The following is an 18448-nucleotide window of genomic DNA, read 5'->3' as shown; positions in this document are numbered from 1 at the left end:
AATTGTAGATCTTTTTGGAGTCTCAACATAGCTTCAATCGTAGGTCTTTAGTAGCTTCAATTGTAGGACTAAAGTAGCTTCAATTGTAGGTCTATTTAGAGTCCCAAAGTAGCTACAATCCTACGAATTTAGAAAGTCTCAAATTAGCTTCAATCGTAGGTCTTTTATGAGTTTCAAAGTAGCAGCAAAGTGGGTCTATTTAGAGTCCCAAAGTAGCTAGAATCTCAAGAATTTAGAAAGTCTCAAAGTAGCATCAATCGTAGGAATTTAGCTTCAAAAATAGGTCTTTCATGATCTCAAATTAGCTTCAAACGTATATCTATTTAGAGTTTGAAATGAGGCTTAAACGTTTGTGATTTTAGAGTCTTATATATTCTCAAACTAGCTCCAATCCTGGGTCGTTTTAGAGTTTCATCTGATCCATAAAAGTTGAACTTTTTAGAGTTTTAAACCTGAGTCTTATATAATCTCAAATTGCCTACAATCGTAGATCTCTTTAGAGTTTCAAATGAATCTCAGAAGTTGATATTTAGAGTTTCAAACTTGGGTCTTAAATTTGCTTCAATTGTAAATCTCTTGAAAGTTTCAAATAAGTCTCAACCCTTGGCCTTTTTAGAGTTTAAATCCTGGGTCTTGTTTAATTTAAAATTAGTTTCAATCAAAGATTATTTTACATTCAGAAAATTGATTTAATTGTAGATTTTTCTAGAGTCTCAAATCAGGCTTTAATCGTTGGAGTTTTTAGTCTTAAATTAGCTGGAAATGTAGGGCTTTTTATACCCTTCACCTTCGTGAGAAGTTTGTCATTCCGTTTGTAATTTCCACAATATAATTTTCCGACCCTATAAAATATATATTCTGGATCCTTATAGATAGCATAGTCGATTAAGCAATGACCGTCTGTCTATCCGTCTGTTGAAATCAATTTTCTGAAGACCCCAGATATCTTCGGCATCCAAATCTTCAATAATTCTGTCAGACATGCTTTCGAGAAGTTTGCTATTTAAAATCAGCAAAATCGGTCCACAAATGGCTGAGATATGAGGAAAAAACCAGGACAACCTGGATTTTTGACCTATATCTGGATTACTATGTCATTAATATAGACAATATGGATATCTAATGATAGATATATCAAAGACCTTTGCAATGACGTGTATAAGACCATAATAAGTTGGACCCACAATGGGTCAAAATCGGAAAACATATTTTTAACCAGAATTTTTTTTTCACCAAAAATAAAAATTGAAAAAATCCAAAAATTTTATTTTAAAATTTAAAAAAAAAAATTTAATTTAAAAATTTAAAAAAAAATTTTAATTTAAAAATTAAAAAAAAAATTGTTAAAATAACAATTCGAAAATTTTTTTTTTCCAAACACTTAAAATAAAAATAATTCAAATTTGTATTTTGATGTATAATTTGGTGAAGGGTATATAAGATTCGCTACAGCCGAATATAGCTCTCTTATTTGTTTTAGAGTAAAATCATCTTCAACCTCAGATGATTTTAGAGCCCCAAATTAGATCTCTTTAGAGTCTCAAATTAGCTTTAATTGTAGATCGCTTTAGAGTCTCAAATTAACTTTAAACGTACGTTTTATGTAATCTACAATTTGCTTTAATCTTAGGTTATTTTAGACTTTTCATTTTGCTTCAATCTTATTGCTTTTTATCTTAACTTAGAGTTCGAATTAAAGCTTCAAATGTAGATTTATCGAAGAGTAACAATTTGCCTCGAATCGTAGATCTTTTTAGAATCCCAATTAGCTTTAATCTTTGGTCTCTTTAGAGTACCAATTTTGCTTCAATCACAGAGCTGTTTGGAGTTTCAATTTAGCTTCAGTTGTAGATATTTTTAAAGTCCCAGTTTGAGTAATTTTTATTATATACTAGTTGATCGCTACGTCTTCGCCCGGTAGCATTTACTAATGTTAGTTCTTCAAGTTTCTCCAACCCACGCACACCAGCCTGTTCTTATTTATTTGCAAATAAAATATCTAAATTTGTACTGCATACTTCAGGGAGTTTTTTTTATTACAGTTGACTGGACTCACAAAATAATTTCCGAGTTTTATCCGGAATTTTTGAATTTTTTTTTACAAACCATCTCCTGAAAAAAATCAGCCAAATCGCTCCAGCCGTTCTCACGTGATGACATTACACACATGGACCATTTCATTTTTATATATATAGATTTTTCCTTTTAACATTATTTCAAGCATAACTGTTGCTCCACAAAAATTTGCCATTTTGGTTAAACCAAAAATGATTTTCCAATAAATATGGAATGGTGTATCGTTGTATTTTCCTTTGGATGAGATGATATATGGTTATAAACTTTACTCATAATTTTTTTCTCTTTTCAATTCATTTGTTATTTTCATTTTTTTTTTTGAGAAGATTGTGCAAACAAAAGCTTTTTATTTAATTAAAACATTTCAAGTATATTAAACTGAATTAAAATTGTTTGTTGAAAATACAACTTTTAGAAAACCCAACAAAATTTATGTTTTTTTATGTGAAGACATTATTAATAAAGCAAGAAGCATTAAGCAGAACAATTTATTCCAACAATTTGGAGGAATTTTCAATGTTAGGGAAAGGGAAATTGTATAGCAAACATATTTAAAGGCGAAAGTAAAAAATTTAAAGTTACACATACTTTTAGGCGCTAAAAAAACTCATCTCTTCATTTGTAAGCCAAAAAAATATCTAAAATTATGTTATTTTTCCCCCTAAATCTGTATTTTCAAGGTGCCTGTTTTATGGCTGTAAGAAATAGTATAATAACATCTACTTTTAGGCGCCTTAAAGACCTAAATGTTGCTCTATGGTTGCCAAAGTATTGGTTACATTTCTCCCCTAAAGGTCATTCATATTTCAATTTATTTCTTTTTAGTTTAAAACAAATATATATGTTTATATATGTTTATATTTATGGGCCAGAAAAAACAATTTACTTTCGTTGCATTTTGCCAAAATTTGTTAAGCATAGGTTTGTTTTTTTTATTTTTAAATAGTTGTAGACAAAAACTTAGTGACTACTTTTAGGCGCCTGCTAAAGGAAATTCAAACAAATTTGCCCAAATTTGCCAAAAAAACTAAGGAAATTTATTTCTTATTTACAAGTCAAGGTTAAATAATTTGTCACAGTTTTTTTCTTGTTTTTTTTAGTATCCCTATTATTCCTAAACAATAAAATATTGTTTATAATTATAAGGCCATGCTAAGTTAAATAAATTTATTTTCCTTTACACACCTTTTTATGGCTATTTTTTATGTGTCAGTTCTTTATTTTTTCACTTTTTATTACTGAAAATCTATTGACTTTTGTTGCTGCTGTAGTTTTGGCGTAAAATTTCCATTATCCTGTCATCTTAAACATGTTTACTTTACTTATAAGAGATTGTCGGTGTTTTTTTGTTCTCTTTGTAGCTGTCAAAAACTATATCAATATTTTTGTTTTTTTTTTTACTTTTAGATTTATATATTTTATAAGAGTCTTATGATTTACTAGCCCTGAACTTGTCTTGCTTTATGGTTCAGTCAGAATTCTGTATTACGTGTGTGTTGTTGGCTGCTACTTTTATTTTATTATACTTATTTTAGAGGGGTTTTTTGCTACGTGTGCAAAGCTTTAATAGTTTTTGTTAAAAGTTTTTTTTTTGTCCAATGTTTAGTATAATATTTTATTGTAGACTAAATTTTAAGTTCTTCAAATTTAATTCCATTTATTTTATGCTGTTTGAAATGTTCAACTTTATTATTTGAATGGTGTCTTAAAAACGTGCTCCTTAAGATATGCTTTAGTTTTTTTTATTATTTGGTATAAAAATGGCCAGATAACTACTAATCATTAGTTTCTTGTAGTAGAAATTTTTATTATTAAATAAGCTTTAAAAAAATTCCTTTTTAGAGTTTAAATTAGCTACAATCGCTATGTCTCTTCAAAGTCTCAATTAAGCTTTAATCGTAATTTCCACACTTGATTTAATAGTATGATTTTTCGGAGTCTTGTATTTGCTTCAATCCTAGATCATTCTGACTCCTTTTAGAGTCTCAAATAAGTTCCAATCGAAAGTCTTTTTAGATTCCCAAATTAAGGGCCTGATTCAGAAACACAAAAGGAAAACAATTATAAAATTTTTGTATGAAAATTACTCAGTTTTGAAATAATTTTTGAGTAATTTTCGTACAAAAATTTTAAAATTTTTTTCCTTTCGTGTTTCTTTTTAAATTTTCTTCAATTCTATATCGTTTTGAATCTCAAAATTGCTTCAAATGTTTAGGTTTAGGTTAAGATTTGAATACTTATTTGTAAATTTCTAAAAAGAAAGATTCAATAAAGAAAAAAATACTGAAAAAAAATAAAAAAAATTTGCTGTAAATACAGTCTTAAAATAACCCAATTCTAACTTCAAACGTGAATCTTTTTGAATTATTCTATAATGCTTGTGTAGTCTCAAATTTGCATCAATTGTAGATCTTTAAGAGTGTCAAACTTGCTTCAATTCTAAATATTTTGGTGTCTTAAATTTTAATTCTTTAGCCGCAGTTGTAGAGTTTTTTTTTTTTGAGTCTCAAATGTGTTTCTATCCTACATCTTTTAAAGTCTTAAATTTTCTTCTATCCTTAATATTTTGGAGTTTTAAGTGAGATTCAATTATAGATCTTTCGGAGTTTCAAATATCATACATTTTTGGAAGTCTTAAATTTCCTTTAATCCTAAAGCCTTTAGAGCAGGGAAAGGCAAAACATGGGCGCCGCGTTTTTCATTAACTCTTCTCTTACGTACGTGTGCACACGCACTGTAGAGAAATAAACAACTTTTAATCAGTCTAGCTTGAGAACTCAAACAAGCAGGTTGTGTATCGTTTTTTATCGCACAATTTAAGAATCAGCGTTGCCAGTGAAAAAAAATATGTCCCAACATTTAAAGATGTATGAAGAACAATATGAGATTTTACATTTTTAATTGGGGAAAACCGACGAAAGTTTACTGGCAACACCGATTCGTGGTGAGAGCGGGGAGAGTGTATAACTAATACAATCGTAAAATGCAATAGTATAGGTTGCCTTTCCCTGCTTTAGAGTCTCAAATTCCCCTCAAGTATAGCTCTTTATTCAGTCTCAAAGTAGCTTAATGTTGGCTTCATACCTCAGTCTTGTCAGATTATTCTCTGAAGTATTCATAAATATTATGAAATTAGCTTAAATCGTAGATCGGTTTTGAGTCTCTAATTAGCTTTAATACTGGATCTTTTTTAGTCTCTGGTTAGCAAATTTGCTTCAATCCTGAAATTTGATTAAATTTTAGCCTTTATACGTTCTCAAATTTGGAATATCAAATAAGCCTTTACCGTATACCATTTTAAATGGATCAAATTAGCTTCAATCATACCTCTATAGATCTTTTTACAGTCTCAAATAGGGTTTAAAATTTTCTCCAAAGTAACTTCAATCGTATTTATTTTATAAACTAAAACTAGCTTCAATTGTAAGTCTTTTTAGGATCTCAAATTAGCTTCAAGCGTAGATAATTTTGGAGTCTCAAAGTAGTTTCAAATGTAGGTCATATTAAATTCTTAAATTCATTTCAATTGCCTTTTTTATACCCTTCACCTTCGTGAGAAGGGTATATATAAGTTTGTCATTCCGTTTGTAATTTCCACAATATATTATGGCATGTCTGTCTGTCCGTCTGTCTGTTGAAATCAATTTTCTGAAGACCCCAGATATCTTCGGTATCCAAATCTTCAATAATTCTGTCAGACATGCTTTCGATAAGTTTCCTATTTAAAATCAGCAAAATCGGTCCACAAATGGCTGAGATATGAGGAAAAAACCAGGACAACTTCGATTTTTGACCTATATCTGAATTACTAAGACATTAATATAGACAATATGGATATCTAATGATAGATATTTCAAAGACCATTAGTAAGTTGGACCTACAATGGGTCAAAATCGGAAAAAAATATTTTTTCACCCGAATTTTTTTTTCACCAAAAAATTAAAAAAAATTTTAACAAACTATTTTTTTAAATATTGAAAAAAAAAACATTATTTTGAAGTATAATTTGGTGAAGGGCACAGCCGAATATAGCTCACTTACTTGTTCAAACAAATTTCGGAAAAAAAATCACCCCTATCAACATTTCACATGAAATATGTTCCCTTTTCCCATTTCTCGTTCATCAACTTTGTTCACGTGAAAAAATTCCCCATGTTGTGAAATTTTTAGATGGAATTTTGTAAACAATAAACAGCTGCTACGAACAAAATCAACTATTGTGAATGAAAAGTTTAGGGGAATATCACGATAGCAATTTTCCCTTCGAGGGAAATGGATATTTCATGGGAACATAAATTTCACATGTTTTTCACGATAGGGGTGAATATTTTTTAACCCCAAATTTTTTTTTTACCAAAAGTTTTTTTTATTTAAAAAAAAAATTTAAAAAAACAATTTTTTAAATTTTGAAAAAAGAAAAAATTTGCAAATTTTAAAAAAAAAATTTTGAAAACATTAAAATTTTTATTTTGAAGTATAATTTGGTGAAGGGTATATAAGATTCGGCACAGCCGAATATAGCTCACTTGTTCAAACAAATTTTGGTAATAATCAGGGAAACCTGAAATATGCTCTAAAAAAGCATTTTAAGCGCTTTAAATATGCAGTAAAAACTTTAAAATATGCTCTTAAAAAAACAAACTTTTACATAATTTTTAACCAAAAAATATACTTTTATTTAACAAAATCAATACAATTCATATCTAAAAAGGTAAAGTAACATAAAATAAACAAAAATAACATAAACTAAAACAAGTATAACAAAAAATAAATACAACATAAAAACAATAGGAACTTAAGCTATGAAAAAGCCTCAAGAGGTATTTTTTGATGATATTTTATATAAATATAAAGTCACTTCTTTCATTAAGGTTATTATTGCAATAAATTACAAAATATTGACTTAAATTTTCAAATAAAAATCGTTGTCTATTGGACCTGAAAACTTTTTTATACATAGAAAATGTTCTTTCGACATCAACTGATGTTATAAGAGCAAATTTAAATGACAATATTTCTTTAACACTTAGAACGGTTATGTTTGAATTAAAACTAAATTTTGATATTTAGATGGCGCTATTATTAAAATAGTGCTTACTTTATATTAAAAGAAAGTATGGTCGGTCAAGCCCGACCATATAATACCCTACACAAAGTAAATGAGCAAAAACATTTTTCTTTTAAAATTTCAATAATTTATATTTTTGAGTGATTTTCGGAAGTGGGCCTTATATGGTAGCTATGACCAATTATGGACCGATCACCATGAAATTAGGTCGTGTGATTTATGTCTTAATGAAAGTTATTTCTGTTGAATTTTGTGTATATACCAACATTTTTAGGAGATTTATGCACGTTTAAATGATTTTCGGAAGCGAATCTATATGGGAGCTATGACTAATTATGGACCGATCGTAACAAAATTTGGTGACATGAATTTTGTGTATATAAAACTTATTTGGTGCGGAATTTGTGGAGATACATAATAAATTAAACATTTCTGACCGATAAAGTCCAATTTCGAGAGGACATTTGTATGGGGGCTAGGTGAAATAATGGACCGATTTCAATCAGTTTCAATAGGCTTCGTCCATGGACCGAAAAAATTATATGTACCAAATTTGATCGAAATATCTTCAAAATTGCGACCTGTACTCTGCGCACAAGGTTTACATGGACAGCCAGCCAACCAGCCAAACGGACGGACGGACATCGTTTAATCGACTCAGAAAGTGATTCTAAGTCGATCGGTATACTTTAAGGTGGATGTTAGACCAATATTTTTGGGCGTTACAAACATCTGCACAAACGCATTATACCCTCCCCCCTATGGTGGTGTAGGGTATAAAAAGCCATCTATTTTTCAAATTTTAATTTTAAACAAAGGATGAACAAATCTGTAACACAGCGAAAATTAAGTCAGACAAAATTTGTTTTTGATAAAGTCAAAATATGCTATTAAACAGTAAAATATGCTCTAAAAATGCAAAAATATGTCATAAATATGCTCTTAAAACAATTATATGCAAAAATATAAATTTAAGGGTAAAATATGCACTAACAAAACGATGCCAAAATTCTTAAATAGTTCTGAAACATGTAAATATCTTATCCATGTGCTCATTAGACTCACCAGAAAAAACATGCATTTGCATATTTTGGTTTCCCTGGTAATAACATTGTTACGAATTTGCATTAACGATTTGCAACATTCATCATGTTTATAAACATGTGTATATTTAGAAGCTTCTACTTATCAACAATGTTGATAGCAAACAGTTATTAGCATGGATTGTAAGTATGGCAACACTAAATGTTTAAGCTGGTAACATTAACATTGAAGCTGCTAAAAGCTCTAGAATTCGAATATTCTAGTTTTGGCCGTTAATATCATTGTAGAAGCTACTCGAAAGATGCCGCAATGTACAAATAGTGGCAGAGGTTGCAATCGTTAGTGAGTTTATCATAGGCATGTGTATTCTTGTACATTATAAAGTGTGTTTTTGAAGTGTGTACTGTGGGTGTGTTTATTTGGATGGGTGACTGTTTGGATTTCGACTTGTTGTATGGTTTTGACTAGATTAAGTGTTACAAATTTTAAACTACTAAACTGCTTTTATTTGCAATCAAAAGGAAATTTGCAATTTAAAGGAAATAAACCATTGTTTTTAAAAGGTAAAAGTTTAACAATATTTTTAAGGAGAAATAAACCGTTAAATTTACTCCTGCTCTCTTATGCTGTTGTTTAACTCAAAATATACTCAAGCTATTTTATTGGTTTTGTTGTTGTGTGAGTGAGTATGAGTGTTTGTGGGTTTTGTATGTTAAGAAGTGTGATGTGGAAATTTTCACCTTTATTTCGCACACATTCACTCTTTTATACTGTATATAACGGTTTACGTGTAAATAAATTCATTTTTATTGTGTGTAGAAATGTACATTGAGTATGATGGCGTCTATATACATATGTCTTTATTTGAATGTATGGGTGTTTAATAGGGTGACCCTTATATTGAACTTTTTTTGGATTTTCGAAATTTTTTAGGAATTTTTTTTTTTTAAATATTGCTAATTTGAAGCATAAAATTAGATTTTGCTCATATTTTCAGCATTTGACAATTTAAAATGTTTTATTTTAGGGCCACCCTAAAGTATAATGAAGGATGTTTTTTATGAAACAATCACTAGCCGAGTGTAATAAAACAAATGTTTGCTTTTTTATACTTTTTTTTCATCTTGTGTTGTTTTTTGCCATTTTTTCTCTTTTCTCTTTTTATTTGTTTTTTTTTTATTATTATTTTATTATGGCAAACAAAGCAACAGAGAAAACAGGCTTTTTGTTGAGTTTATTAACCTTTAACAGAGAGTTTTTTTTGCAAGCTTTGACCTGCTGTTATATTAAACATAAATTAAAATGATTAATTTTAAACAGAGCTGTAAAACATTTATATTAAATATTAATAAATTATTTCTTTTCTCTTTTTAATTTTTAGCGGCGAACGTATGTGGCGTATGAGTCATTCTCTGCCCTCCGGCATGGTATGTTTATTTTTATATTTTCAAATTTTGTTACAATTTTTTCAAATTTTTTTCCTACAATTATAATTATTATCATTATTATTTTATGAGTTTACGTTTATTTTTTTTTACTGAAATTCAAGTTCAAAGTTTTTTGAATGCATTTAAAATTTGTTTTTGGCATTTTTGATGATTTGATGACTTAAATCAATTTTTTTTAATTGAATATTTTTTCTAAAAAAAAATAAAAAATATTATAAAATACATGGGGCACACGCTTTTGTAACCCTTTAAATTTATTGACCAGAAAATTTTACAATTTTTTTTTTACTACCCTGAATAATTATACATTAAATAATTAAAAAAAAACACTTTAAAACAAAAACCAAACAACACACACATGTATATTTAACTAATTTTTAAACAAAACTTTTTAAATACAAATTTTAGTTTAGAAATTTATCAAAAAAAACAATAGAAATGGAGGAGGGAAGTTTCAAAGTAGAGTAAATTAGACTACAAATTTAGCTTTATTTTTGGATTTTTTTCAAAATGTTTTTTTTTCAATACTCAATTATTATATTTTAATTGGGTTTTTTTAAAAACCTTTATTGAAGATTTGAAAAACTAAATTCAGAGTCCACCTCTTTCCAATCTTTAATGCTAAATAGGTCTTAAAATGATCTTCTAAATTCTCAACTTTAATATAGATTTTTTTTTTATTATAAAACGAATTTTGTTTGCTTTTAAACTTATTTAAAATATAAAAGTCTCAGTATAGATTTTTCTATATTTTCAAGCAAATTTATTTTGCTATCAATTTTAGGGCCTGATTTAGGAACACGAACAGAAAATTTATTTTAGGAAACATCAACGGAGAACAATTTTAAAAATTTTGTAAGAAAATCAATTAGTTTTCAAATAATACAAAAATTTCAATCAAGTCCTTTAAAACTTTAATGAAAATCACCAAGTTTTCAAATAATTTTTAAGAGTTTTTCATACACAAATTTTAAGAATTGTTTTTCTTTTGTGTTTCTGAATCAGGCCCTTAAAAATTATTCACCCCTATCGTGAAAAACATGTGAAATTTATGTTCCCATGAAATATCCATTTCCCTCGAAGGGAAAATTGCTATCGTGATATTCCCCTAAACTTTTCATTCACAATAGTTGATTTTGTTCGTAGCAGCTGTTTATTGTTTACAAAATTTCATCTAAAAATTTCACAACATGGGAAATTTTTTCACATGAACAAAGTTTATGAACGAAAAATGGGAAATGGGAACATATTTCATGTGAAATAATGATTCGCGATAGGGGTGATTATGAAAATCATGAAGTTTTCAAAAAAAATTTTAAGTGATTTTCATACAAAAATTTGAATATTCTTTTCCATTTATGTTTCTGAATTATAGAGAATTATTTTCAAATTGAAATGTACAGAATTAGTTTATTTTACAAAATATTTATTTAATTTTATTTTGTGACTTAACATGTTTTGTCAAAAACGCCTTAAAATTAAATTATTAAATTGGAATCCTTTCGCTTCATTTAAAGAAACTTCCTCTCCCTTCTTGTTGTTTTTTAAATATTTCTTTTCTTTTTTAATTTCCTTAAATTTTATTACTTTTACACAACAACAAATACCAACAACATTTGTTTTATTTCAAACTTTTTTCAAACATACGCTTTTTGTTAACACTTTTAATACTTTAATAAACCACTTTACAACACTTACTAACACGTACCTACTTTTTTTTGTATTAAATAAACATTTTATTTTCTAAATATATTTAGACTTTGTTTCTCAAACATTTTTAGAACTTAATATAGAACAGTGAGTGACAATACAATAAAAAGTTTAAAAATGTTCAACGAGGGTTACTCCTCGTTAAAATAGAAATTACTTCAGGGTTTTGCAAAATATTTACTCTCCATTAAGTACAATACTGTAGCTGTGACTTAATTGGTTAGCACGTTTGATCATTAAGCATGATATGGTATTTGCAGCCTGGGTTCGATTCCCAGCCGCTGCCAATCAACAACATCAGTTTATAATAAATATTAGTTTACTAATAACTAATATTTATAACAGCGCCCTCTTTCGGTCGTAATAACATTGAAACGCCACCGACGTAAAATAATTAAATAATGGTTATTGGCTTGACTAATGCACCTTCTCACCACTAGAGGCGCTGCAATACTAATAACAAACATAACGCGCAATTAAAGAGTTGTCAAATACATGCTTTTTTCCTCCTTTCACCAATCTTCCTTCTACAATCTATCCCATTTCCAAAGAAAGTAATTGCCTGAGTGTTACTTCTCTTTTCTTAAAAAAAAAACAATTTTGCCAGCCTTGAAATACATAAATGTATTTGTGTATAAGAGTTCCTTCGGCATTCGTGCTATGTTCTTGTAAATAGCCGATTAAGATCGGCTCCAGATCGCCCTCAGTGATAACTGGTTTAAAACACCTCTCGAAGTAATAATTCAATTCGGTTGGAATGTATCAAACAGTTGCTCAGTCATTGAAAACAGCGATCGGCACAAGGATATCGTATTACATTTGTAGACGTTTATATGTGTTTGCACTGAAAGAAACCCAGCGGGAAAAAGATGCTGTAAAGAGGCCTTCCTAAAGGCCTTCTTATGCAGACACAAGGACTTCTAGCCGCATTGCAAAATCATTTCAATTTTACACGGCGTGTCATTGCGAGCCAAGGCCTTGCACACTCGCTGCTGTTAGAGGGCTGAGAGAAGGCCTACTTAGGAAGGGCTACTAGAAGGCCTACTTTGCAAGGGCTTCTAGAAGGCCTAATTTGGAAGAGCTATTAGAAGGTCTACTTTGGAAGGGCTATTAGTAGGTATACTTTGGAAGGGCTATTCGAAGGGCTGCTATATGGTCTTATGCCTGTACAAAAACCTGTTATTACTGATATAATGAAAGGCCTGTAGAGGAATGTCATATGGAATGCCTAGAAAGGTAGGACTACTGCAAAGTCTTATGGAAGGGCTACATGAGAGGCCTAATAAAGTGCCTAAAAGAGAAAAACAGCATTAGAATAAGGCATCAAAGGACGGCCTATGAAAAGTTGTGCATTTTAAAGTTTTATAGAACGTCTACCATGGAAGACCTATTTAAAGTCTTATTAGAAGATCTAAAATAAAAATAAGAATTAAAATGAAGTTGTTTGTTTAATGTTTTGAAACATGATAATTTCTGATTACATACTTAAAAGCAACAAAAATAAATAAGAAGCCACATCAAGCAATTTATTGTTGTAAATTTTGTAAAGAGAGTTAATCAAAGAGATGCAGAGTATTTTATTTTTTGATGTAGAATATTTTTATTTAACCACTTGTTATTAGAAGGGGATTCATAGGCCTTCATGAACTCCTTCTAAGAGCAGGCAGTGTGGAATGAGTATCGGATCTTTTAGAATGTGTAAGTATGCCTTTTAGAAGGCCTACAAACTGAAGTCCTATCATTTTTTCCCGCTGGGAAACTCTGTTTATTTTTATGAATTACTTAGACATTCATGTCTTTCCCTGGTTGCCATCATTGCAGACCACTGAATTTGCTACTCGGATAAGGGCTATTCCAAAAATATGCACTTAAACGGATCAACTGGTGCTTCAGGCAAATACAATTTTTATAGCCACCATCAAACAAATGGTGATAAATTGATTTTGTCATTCCGTTTCCACTTATCTTTTGAGTCTAAGAACGAATCAAGCCTATTTCGGATACTATAATCTGAAGTGAAGAGCGAGTGATGCAAAACATTCCAACCACTTGTTTATAAATAGCTTTAACGACTTCATGTCTGGCCGCATATTCAGGGAGTTTTTCGGTCAATTCTCGCTTCAAACGAATCAGTTGTATTCGATACAAGTTCCCTGTGATAGTCTGGCCAGATTTCAGCATATCTGTATTTTGTCCCACCAAATACAGAGCATTGGAAATTCGGCTTTGGTGACGATCCACTGCAATGGATCCATTTTTTCAACGCAAGTAAAGATTCCGTGCAAAAATGATTTGTGCTGTTATAGCGTTCAAACAACATTTCAGACATACAAACTCGTCTTTCAAGGTCTCTCAGCTGCAATTCGTATGCTACTCAATTTCCCTGTTTTTGAATGAATCCAGCTCCTCACAAATATTTTGAAATTGCTGCTTGAGTAGCCCCCAATGAGTTTGCAAGCTCTGGTTGAGTTTAACAAAAATCTTCATTGAGTAATGTCTCCAATTCTTAGTATTCAAGCTTTTTTGGTTGGTCTAGGCCATTGGTAGGCAAAAAGAGGCATTTAATTTGTGTGCTCTTTTGGGTAAAAAATAAAATATCCACAACAACATCAAGAAACTGAATGAATTGTGTGTATTTTTACGCTCCATTACGCTCTTTTGTTCACATTCGGGTTGTTTGACGAAAATCATCGTAAGCTGAACAATATGAACGCCTATCATGGGTCTAGGCGATCATTGTTTTCCGTGTCAAAATCAAAACTTGCGAACTCGCACGTTGAAACCGATGGAACACATTCACCATAAGCTATGCTGAGCAATCGGTGTGTTTCCGCTGCACTTTTTTTCAAATTAAAGAAGCAAAGCTAAACATTCCGCATTCGACCATTTTGAAGCAAAAAAAACTTTGTAGTTTACACTAATGTTCAATAACTAAGTAAGAATAAATGACAGATATTCACCCTTCAAAATGACATATAAGTTATTCCCCTATCGGCAATAACATTTGAAATCGTGATATTCTCATGAACTTTTCATTCACAATAGTTGATTTTGTTCGTAACAGCTGTTTATTGTTTACAAAATTCCATCTAAAAATTTCACAACATGGAGAATTTTTTCACGTGAACAAAATTGATGAACAAGAAATGGGAAAAGGGAACATATTTCATGTGAAATATTGATTCGCGATAGGGGTTATTAAAAACAAAAACCGCGTTCATAAGATACGCCATCTATTGTAAATGCTGCATTTTTAAGTCATACACCCAAAATATGCTGGGTCCTCATACAATTTTAAGACGATCTAGCTATGTCCGTCTGTCTGTTAAAAACACGATAGGACCCAAACGAAAGGAGCTAGCAGGCTGTATGTTCAACAATCTTATAAAATAACATATCAGCTTCAAGAAGAATTATATGAGAATGTTTTGAAATAAAATCTCTTCTCAAATGTCAAAGGTTTGAGAACGATTTAAGCAATTTCTTAACAAAAAAGGAACTTTATTTCCATTTAGAGAAATACCTTTCTAAATACTCGTTGTTGATAAGTTTTGTTTGGTATTGAAAATGGGCATTATAGGACCATGATATTACCTAGTCCCCATACAAATGTTTCCACGGAATATTGTTTGAGCAGTCATAAATATGTTGATTATCTGACGATCCTTATAAAATTTTAAACAAATTAATTCTTAGTACTCTAATATTATAATGTAAAGTATTGCACAAATCGGGCAACATTTGTCTGTAGTCCCCATACAAGGTCCCCCTGAGACAAATGACTTGAACATTCATAATTGTTTTCTAATAATTAATATCGTGATGAAATTGAACACAAACAAGTTTTATAAAACCCTGTCAATCTTTCTACCAACTTTTGTGAGGATCGGTCAATAATTGACCCTACCCCCCATATAACCCCTATATCAGAAAAATATTTTCTTGTCAATAAGTTGGGTTCATATGCCTAGATCCATGGAACATGTCCTGTAACAACTTTGCTTTGAAGTACTTCGTTTTATTCTTAACTAGTTGATCACCCCAGCTTCGCCCGGTAGCATTTACTAATGTTAGTTCTTCAAGTTTCTCCAACCCACGCACACCAGCCTGTTCTTATTTGTTTGCAAATAAAATATCTAAATTAGTACTGCATACTTTAGGGAGCTTTTTTATTACAGTTGACTGGAGTCACAAAAAAAAAAGAATTTCCGAGTATTACCCGGAATTTTTGAATTGTTTTTCTTTACAAACCATCTCCTGAAAATTTAGAATCGAATAAAAAAAAAATCAGCCAAATCGCTCCAGCCGTTCTCACGTGATGACATTACATACATGGACCATTTAATTTTTATATATATAGATAATAATTTAAATTATTAATTTTGTAATGAAACACCTGATTTCGTTTGAATAATATGAGTTATACTATAGAGTTACTGCTAATTTCCATTGTGAGGTCGAATATTTTTTTAATTCAGATGTATAAAATTATATTTTTATTGTATTGTCACTGTAGATATCATAATTTTAGGAAATTTATATTTAGCTCTAGAATCTACTATTTTTAGTATTTAGTTACATAACTATTATATTAGAATTATTCATGTTATTAATAAAATATGTACTTCTAAATTAATTTAGTTTAAAAATCGTTTATCAACTCTAAGAAATTAATATAGTTAAATGTTATTAAATATAGTTTTAGTTAGTAAAAATTATTGATAGATATGTATATAAACAAATTAAATAAAATATTTTAAAACTTTTGAAATTACTCTGCAGTTTAGTTTAGGAGAAATTGATTAAATGGTTCTTAAAATTCTGACATCTGAGAAGAGTTCGTTTTTTTCAAAACATTCTCATTTAATTCACCTTGAAGCTGATTTGTTCATATTAAAAATGCTCTCAAATGTATGTATGTATTGTGTACGGTTTGAGACAAATTTAAGAAAGATATTTCTTTAACTGGAAATTAGCCCCTATTTTGTTGAGGAATTTATTAAATCATTCTTAAACGTTCGATATTTGAGACATTGTAAATTTGGAAATCTATATAATAGTGTTACTTTTAATAAGTAAGAGAGCTATATTCGGCTGCGCCGAATCTTATATACCCTTCACCAAATATAGTTCAAAATACAAATTTTAAATATTTTTAAGTAAAAAAATTTTTTTTTCCAAAGTTATTTTTTTTCCATTTCTTGAAAAAAAAATTTTTTTCGAAATGTTATTTTAAATTTTTTTGAATTTAAAATTTTTTTTTAAATTTAAAAAAAAAAAATTTTTTGGTAAAAAAAAAATTCGGGTTAAAAAATATTTTTTTCGATTTTGACCCATTGTAGTTCCAACTTACTTTGGTCTTATATACGTCGTTGCAAAGGCCTTTGAAATATCCATATGTCTATATTAATGACTTAGTAATCCAGATATAGTTCAAAAATCGAGGTTGTCATGGTTGTTTCCTCATATCTCAGCCATTTGTGGACCGATTTTGCTGATTTGGATTCTGAAGATATCTGGGGTCTTTAGAAAATTGATTTCAACAGACAGATCTTCTCACGAAGGTGAAGGTCACCCATTGTAGTTCCAACTTACTTTGATCTTATATACGTCGTTGCAAAGGTCTTTGAAATATCTATCATTAGATATCCATATTGTCTATATGAATGACTTAGTTATCCAGTTATTGGTCAAAAATCGAGGTTGTCCTGGTTTTTTCCTCATATCTCAGCCATTTGTGGACCGATTGTCTGACAGAATTATTGAAGATTTGGATCCCGAAGATATCTGGGGTCTTCAGAAAATTGATTTCAACAGACACCCCGATTTTGCTGATTTTAAATAAAAAACTTCTCGAAAGCATGCCTGACAGAATTATTGAAGATTTGGATCCCGAAGATATCTGAGGTCTTCAGAAAATTGATTTCAACAGACAGACGGACAGACAGACAGACCTTCTCACAAAGGTGAAGGGTATAAAAACGGTTGTTTATTTAATTTAAATAAAACTAAATTTTTTAATTGCAAATAAATTTATTATAAATTTAGTCACTCTCTTCTAATACACACTTTAAAAAAAACACTTTATAATGTCCAAAATAGCGTCTAACTGAATGACTGCAACTTGCTGTTCCTTATTTATATATACAGTTTCAGCTTCTAGAAGTTTCATGAATTTAATGGACAAAACAAGAATGTTCCATTTCTAGAGCTTTCAGCAGCCTTATGCATTAAACACATTCAAGACAGCAGGCTACCAACTTCAATCTGTCAAAAATAAAACGCACACGTTTATATGAAGACGATTATTTTAACGACAGCACAGCTACACGGCCACACGACTACTCATGCCGATGTAGCGGAATTAGGATAATATCTATTTTTGACAACTACAAAACAGAAATAGTGTTGCCAATATAATAAAAAAATGTAAATCAAATTAGTGCTTAAAAAAATATTTTTTTTTTACTTAATTAAGAGAAGTTTCTGATAAACATATTGAAATAAGTTAATAACAGGTGCATAATTAATTATAACCATATATATATTTTTACTCAAAATAATTGTTTCAATCTTAATTACTTTGGAATTTTGTATGGTTATTTTTTATTAAAGTGGCACCACTGAATTATAAATCAGCTGTTTACTTTGTAGCTGTCGTCTTTAAAATAATTCAGTAGCTGCCACACGACTACAACTGTAACCAGCAGAATTTGTGTTCGTGTAGTCGTGTAGCCTGTTGTCTTGAATGTGTTTAATGCATTAGTGTTAGCAGATTTAACAGTTAATGTGGGCAGCACTGTGCTGCCAAGTATCCACTTATGAAAATGTATAAAAAAGCTGGTGGATATGGAAACCCCTGTTAAAACCGTTGAATTCAAATTGATAGTGCAATTTCGTAACAATCGATTCCAACTGTATCTATGTAATGCTGTAATTTGATTTGCTATAAAAGTAACATTATAATAACACTTCCTCTTAGTTCTTATTTAGGGACTAGTTATTATACTTACCCTAAGTAATCTATAATCTGGACAATTGTATTTTGTATTGGTATATTGCCTAAGTGGACTAAAATGTAGCGCAACATTTTTCAATGGAT

General features: G+C 29.8%; 1 protein-coding gene across 2 annotated transcripts in view; it reads left to right on the top strand.

Annotated features, from left to right (window-relative positions):
* Window positions 1–18448, top strand: part of LOC135957023 (sex-lethal homolog) — a 176746-nt gene that overhangs the window by 101041 nt on the left and 57257 nt on the right. For both annotated transcript variants that reach the window (XM_065507678.1, XM_065507679.1), the window contains exon 3: window positions 9570–9615. In XM_065507678.1, the coding sequence (XP_065363750.1) occupies window positions 9570–9615 (46 nt within the window). The remainder of the gene's footprint in view (window positions 1–9569; window positions 9616–18448) is intronic.

This window comes from Calliphora vicina, chromosome 4, assembly GCF_958450345.1.
Source record: "Calliphora vicina chromosome 4, idCalVici1.1, whole genome shotgun sequence".
Taxonomy (NCBI): Eukaryota; Metazoa; Arthropoda; class Insecta; order Diptera; family Calliphoridae; genus Calliphora; species Calliphora vicina.
This window is presented reverse-complemented; position numbering and strand designations above follow the sequence as displayed.